Below are 6,986 nucleotides of genomic sequence, written 5' to 3' on the forward strand. Positions count from 1 at the left end.
CGTTACTGTGATCAAGTGTCTGCAGGTTCCTGGATGCTGTGCAGGATTAGAGTACAGAGCGGTATTTGCATGCAAACATGAGCCACACGGCGCACGCATTCTCAGGGTATACAAAGATCCACACACGGACGGCCAGCCTCACACTGTCACCCCGGCAGCAGAGTATTTCCTCACAGAACGGAGACCTGAAAGATCACAGTACAGGGAAAAAAATGGAACAGATAGGTTGGAAAACATCAGATAAATAAATACTTTCAGTCTAAGAGATGCAACATGCTAAACACAAGAGTCATCAAAGCTTAAAAAAAAAAAAAATCGGCCGAATGGCTGCAGAACAATCCAGTCCAGAGCTGCAGATACCGCCATTAGTTCTGTCAAAGAATAGTTCATAAACCTGATCCAAACTTACAAATACAAGGATTTGTTCTGTAATTACATCCAATCACACTTTCTGCTTAGCTCATTCAGACTGTGCATTTATTATAGAATAGAGAGGATGTGCAAAAATGATGAACACAATTATTTTGATACATACAGCTAGCTATTTAGCTAATAAGGCTTTTTTAGGCTATTTTGAAGTTTAGCTATTTTTTCAGCTACATGTTAGCTGTTTTGATTAATCTAAGCATTTTATTTATTTTTTTAGGGTAATTTGGCATTCAGCTAACATTTTAGCTGACTATCAGCTTTAGTATTTTTAACTATCAATTTCATCATCCTCAGCAGCCAAATTCAGCTACCACATTAACACTAACATTATCACAGGTAATGCTATATATCTAGTTCATAATTATGTTAAAAGGTTACAGTTTCAAAGTTTTAAAAATGTAGTTTTAGAGTGTCCAATAAATGTTTATCCTGTTCGGCCCGCGACCTAAGGTGTGTTTGGCATTTTCCTCCCTGTGCGATTGAGTTCTACACCCCTGGGCTGAAGGGAAAACAGCCCTAAGTAACTATGACTACTCATTCCAAAACGTTAAGTCATGCTACAGCTTCAAATGCTCCTACAAACAGAGCAACAGGAAGTGGCCAGAGGAAGTAGCAATTCAGATTCAACCTTGGTTTACTTCTATGGACATTTTGCAAAACTCCAAAATAAACAGATTCTAGACGTGTAAAATGATCGAGAATGAACATCATGAATCATCTTTTTTTGTATGGCCAAATCTGAATTCCTCCCCCACCCCTACAGCTTCTCCCTACCCGTCCAATTGTAGGGCATTTGAAGGGGTAGTAGTGTCCTAAATTGTGTTTTTTAAGGTGGAGCCGAGGGGACTTGGGCTTCATCGGTAGGGTGATCCGTGTGGCGCTGAGCTGCAGAGGAGAAACACATTAGCACTGGCAGCTAGGTGCTAATTGACCGGCGACTTTTGATGACGTCATGGAGTGAAAGTAACGTCTGCAATTGAAGACACTATTTTCCATACCTCTCCATTTGGAGGGCTAAACGTCGGGGTAGGGAGAAGCTTTAGGGGTAGGGGAAGAATTCAGGCCTTTCTGTTCAGCTCGTGTTTTTAAACTACACAGAGATGGAAGTTCTCCAGAGAGATCTCACCTGAGGCAGGTGGCGAAGGCTCTGCGAGCGTTGCGATGCAGGAAGTGGATAGGGAAGCCTTTGAAGGTGTGTCCGTCTGGCACAGCCCTCCTCACGGCGTCCTGGAACTCCTCGTTGCCGCAGGAAACTCCGGTGCACCGCTCCATCTCATACGCAGACAGAGCCGAGGACAGCAGGTAGCAGAGATGGTCGTCCCACACTGTTCCCAGATCCAGGTCCTGGAGCAGACCCGTCGTTTAGAAATCCTGCACCACACAGGAAGCCCACTTGGCATTTGTATCCATATAGACCAGTTTACCTTCCTGTGCTCGTACACCAGGTAGCGCATCTCCATCTCCAGCTGGTTGCTGGCTGCTGCAGGATCCAGAGAGGGGGCACACAGAGGAGGCAGAGGGGGCAGGGAGGAGCAGGAGCCGGGGGCACAAACGGACCTCAGAGCCTCCTCACTCATCGCTTTCCAGCGGGACGGATTCTGAGGGAGAACCGAGTTCACACTGATCCACTAACACAAACTCAAGATTTTTCTGTTGATTGTTGTGAGGATTTCAGAGACAACGTTTATCAAGACACAGCTCTTATTTACAAAACTAAAGGAACTTATTAGACAAAGATCCACGCCACGCATGATGAGTGAGTGAGGAAGAGCCTCTGCCGATGGGGAGACCGTCATGCACCCACCTGGAAGTCAAAAACGCAGAGCTCCACGGCATCAGAGGGCTGGCAGTTGGCCATGAAGGTCTGGTGGTTGAAGACACAGCCCACAGTGCGGTAGGGCGACGACGGTTTGGGCTGAGGGGAAAGGGGAGGGGCATCTGGGTCCACAGGCCGATGCAAATACCTGATCGCACACATTACAATAGACTGAACTGCTGAACTCTAAATCTAACAACATTTTAGGTGTTTCTGGAATATCCTGCCAACAGCTCAAATATTTTCCTTAATGCTAAATTCACACGCGTTCAAGCGACACTTCTAATGAAAAGTGTGTAAATATGCGTATATGTGCACTTCTCCGTTCAAAACCCCAGTGTTCACACCTCACTAAACAACTTTTAATGTCTTTTTTAGGCTCTATTTAGAAAACACAGTCATTGAACAAAGGTAGAGAGTTAAACCAGCTGAATTTTGACCAATCAGGGACTGGGTTTTGGTAGTGGTGTTTTCAGTTCTTTTCAATTCATAGACGTGACAACCATTTGAAAAGTGATCATGGATGAAGAAATATGTGTGCCACAGTTTGAAATAAAAATGTCCTTAATTGCAAAGAAAATGTTCAGTAAAAAAAAAATTCTAAGAAGTATATTAAAAATTAAAGGTTTGTGTTCAAAGTATTTGCTACACTTCTGTTTTCCAGCATGTTGCCTCAAATTTCGCTTTCTCCCTCTTTGAGTTTGTGTTCAGATCTCTGAGTTTACGGTGATATCTGAGCCACCAAACTGTAAATCATCAATTTAGGACATTTTTATTTCAGATTTGTGACTTTTGTCCTCTTTGTAAGGACACAAATATTACTTTATAATCATGAAGGAGAAATTAATAATTGTGGTTTGACTCAAACTCTGGTCTAGGTCTGACGCAGCTAACGTTAGCACAGAAGCTAACAGTCATGTGATCTATTGATACGTAATGATTTTGAATGACCTGAAGCTGTGTTGGTAAAGTATAAATCTCTGATTAGAAGTTATGAACCGGATATTGATAATTAATGTAAAAGAAATGCTAAGGTTCTTTTACAGTTCGCTTCCTCAAAACCCCTTTAAAGCAATCTGTCGTTTGATGGCTGTTTTATGTCTGGCACATCTTTGTATGGATGTAAATCTATTCAACCTTTGGCATCTCATCTTTGGTTGTATTGCACATAAAATAAACAATATCAAATCAAATGAATAAAATTGTTTGTCCCTGGCCAGAATTCTATGACAGCAAGTCTTTCATAAATCAGAATAAAGAAAAATCCTGGAGCGAGATGCACAAGATAGTCTCTGCTTTGACATTTCCCTCCAAGCTTCTTCCCACTGTGAGAACATGTGCTAGTATTGGGAGGCCACAGTCCAGTGTGAACATCATATGTTAAAAGCGTATTCAAGAACATGCTGTTTTTGAATGTGTTTTGGCCAGTGTGTTTGCAACTCAAGAGTTTCACTGAAGAAGTGAGAAGAAAGCACAACATGACATTTCAGACTGGAGCCACATTGATATTATTCCAACAAGTTTATGAACTCGTGTGCTCCATGAAAGTCCTGCAGTCGTGTGCACATGAATGAAGAGGCAGACCTGTGTGCCGTCAGGCTTTCCCAGAAGGTAACAGTCCCATCAGTCCCCCGGGTCATGACCCAGGCGTGTGGAACCCCCTTCGCCTTGGTCCCAACACAAACGTAGGCGTCCAGGCCGAACCCCAGCAGCAGGCTGCACAGTAGAGTGGCGTGGTCCTCACAGTCTCCCTGTGGAGGAGGAAAGTAACATTGATGGAGGTCAGAGAGAATAGGAATATACCTCCAATCAAACTCACTTTGACAGGTGACCTTTGACCCTGCAGCCCAAAACACCACGGTGTTTATTTATTTTGGCTATAAACTACATCATAATTAAAAGATAACTGGGAACGATTGGAAAATAGCTCAAAAGATGATCGGAGTCGGACTTTAAAGGGATCTTTTTCATATTTTACAAAATAGTTACATTAAATACATTATAATATTAATATATTTACTATCATGATATAATAAACTGCTATGTTCTTATGGGTTGATAGTAACATTTTACTTTGAAAACATCCGCTTTATGCTAAAAAATACTTTTATTTTTAAAACTTACAATCAAGGTGAAGAAGATATTTAATTGTCTTCTTAGGAATGAATCCCTTTCACTTTAAATGCATTACACAGCGCCTTAGATCTGCATGTTTGGAAACTGCACTAGTCTAAATCATGATTTCACTAAAACTATGTGTCTCAGAAAATGAATAAATGCACATTTTTAACTTCTTCACAGTATTTCTCAGAAGTGAAAGGAACACAGATGAGTCTTTTTTGGTGCGTCAGACACGTCCTCCCATCTTTCAGTTCCACCGTTAGGTCTGGGCTGAGCTGCACACCACTCCTGCTGGAGGCTGGCTCACACTGCAGAAAGTCACAATGATAGATGCTCCCCAAAAGTGCTAATATGGATGGGAGTGTTAGAACAGACTGGGGAGGGATGAAGCCAAATTAATTTTTCCTGGAATGAAACTCATAAATCACAGCTGACAAGGGCCACTTTGTGAGCCGAGCTGTGCGTGCCTCCATTCACAGAGGAGAGCCACTGAACATCTATCCTGTTGTGGTCTGCAGAATTTCCCAGAATCACATCGAGAGATGAAAGTGCAGCAGTTGGCCAACTCTGCGAAAATCCTCTTTCTACAGAAATAACACAGTTTGTTCTTCTCAGAAATGCGGGAAGGCAAATCGAGCTGGTTTCTGAACCACATGAACATTCATGGATATTTACTGTAACAGCATCAGATCTCCACGTCCATCTTCAGTAAACGTTCTTTCTCTGATGCTCTGTCTGTCTGCTCACAGAATCGCCGAAAACTACAGGGGCTTCATGGATTTACTGCCTTGGCAGAAAACTTTCTTAGATTTGTTCCTGACTGGTCAAACAACATTGTTTTACTTTGAAAGGTTTTGTTCTGGACCTATTCTAGAAGGGTGAGGATGTGGAACAGCTGAATTTTTGCAGCTGCTCTGCTCTGAGACGGTTCCTGGAATATCAATGTGAGCAGCAGGACAGTGATCACATTAGTCAGCAGAGCCGGACGGAAGCAATACCACACCTCTGGAATGTACTTCCAGTTGGTCAGAACAGAGAAACATCAAAATAAAACAAGTTATTATCTTCACTTAGAAAACACAAAATGGATCTAAATAGATCTATGAATTAAAAAATGTTTATAACTTTTCAGGCAAAAAAAACCAGCTAGTTTTAAAGTAAGAATTCCTAACTTTAGCAATGAAACTTCCACCTTTGTTCCCTTCCACTAGAGACCTATAATTAAAACCTGGACGGGCCTCTTTGAATCGTTTCTGCAACACGTCAATGTTACTCAAGGCGAGGCCTGGCTGTAGAGAAATGCAGCATGAAGGCGGAGCTGCAGGTTTGCTTAGAGCAGAGGTCCGAAAACTACGGCCCGCGGGCCAGATCCAGCCCTCTTCCACAGAAGTATTACTATTTGTATTATTTTTTTCTGTGAAGATTACAGACATAAACCAGTAAAGTTGCACTGCCTGCAATAATGCTAGTGTGAATGCTGTTTACTGAAAGTAGTCGCTGAAGATATCGAAGCTTTTTGCTAAAAATTGTGATGCAATTGACTTTAATTGCTGAAAGGATTTTCTGAAAAAGCAAAAACTATTTGCAAAATGTTAAACTTGCTAAAAAAACAGGAAATTTGGTTAAAGAGCTATGAAAGAGTGCTGAAGTTGTAGTAAAATTGCTTAAAAATCTCTAATATATGCCAAATTTGCAAAAATGCTTAGTGTGTTGCTTAAACATGAGCTAAACTCCAAATTAGCCTATACACCTTATTAGAGGCCAAATCTGCCAAAAAGCTAGCACATTCCTTAAGTATTAGCATAACTCCAAAATATCCTAAAAATCCTCAGTAAACTAAATTAACCAAAAACATTAGCATATTGCTAAAATAGAAGCTAAACTCCAAAACTGTCTCAAATTCCTCAGTAAACTTAATTATTCTAAAACATTAAATTGATACTAAAATAGAAGCTAAACTCTAAATCAGCCTAGAAAACCCCAGCAAATGAAAAATTAGTCAAAAGCGTTAGCATGATGCTAAAATATTATCTAAACTAAAACTTTTTTGAAGTAACTATGAAAAATTAAAACGTATATATTTAAAGGCTAGTTGTTACTCTACTTCAATGTTGAAATTTAAAGACTTTCTCATTCATTTCCTATGGGGCATATTTTGCTCAATATTTAAAAATATATTCAATTCAATTCAATGTTTTTATTTAAAAGGGACAGGACAAAAAAAAAAAACAAATTACACTTTCAAATTTAACCGATGCCATGTCCACAGGCCATCTAGCTAACAGCTAATTTGCAGACCAGGGGCCCGTTCCAAGAAGCAGGTTCAACAAATTTAGAGTTCAAACCTGAACTTAGAGTCACTGGACTCAAAATTCTCAAACTCAGGGTTTTCGGTTCCAGAACAGCTGAAAATGTTTGATTCAATCAACTTGAAGTTGTCAGAACCAGAACCAGGTGTGAGCGTCGCGACCATTAAAAGCCCTGATCAATGGAGCAAAGACACCATGGCAACGGGAACAAACACCTGAGTGTCGTACTTCCGGCGGCGGAAATTGATAAGTTCCTTCAAGCAAATGCCGACTATAGGAGAACATTTTCTGCAAGAAAAGCAACACAGCTG

General features: G+C 40.9%; 1 protein-coding gene across 1 annotated transcript in view; it reads right to left on the reverse strand.

Moving 5' to 3' along the window:
* Positions 1 to 6: 6 nt before the first annotated feature.
* The window catches only part of cep76 (centrosomal protein 76), a gene marked incomplete at its 5' end in the record, with an annotated part of 15,479 nt that continues 8,499 nt past the window's right edge, over positions 7 to 6,986 (reverse strand). The window contains 5 exon segments of the mRNA XM_024297826.2: positions 7 to 185; positions 1,556 to 1,773; positions 1,854 to 2,027; positions 2,234 to 2,393; positions 3,830 to 3,996. Coding sequence (XP_024153594.1) covers positions 47 to 185; positions 1,556 to 1,773; positions 1,854 to 2,027; positions 2,234 to 2,393; positions 3,830 to 3,996 — 858 coding nt within the window.

Source organism: Oryzias melastigma, linkage group LG15 (assembly GCF_002922805.2).
Source record: "Oryzias melastigma strain HK-1 linkage group LG15, ASM292280v2, whole genome shotgun sequence".
Lineage (NCBI taxonomy): Eukaryota > Metazoa > Chordata > Actinopteri > Beloniformes > Adrianichthyidae > Oryzias > Oryzias melastigma.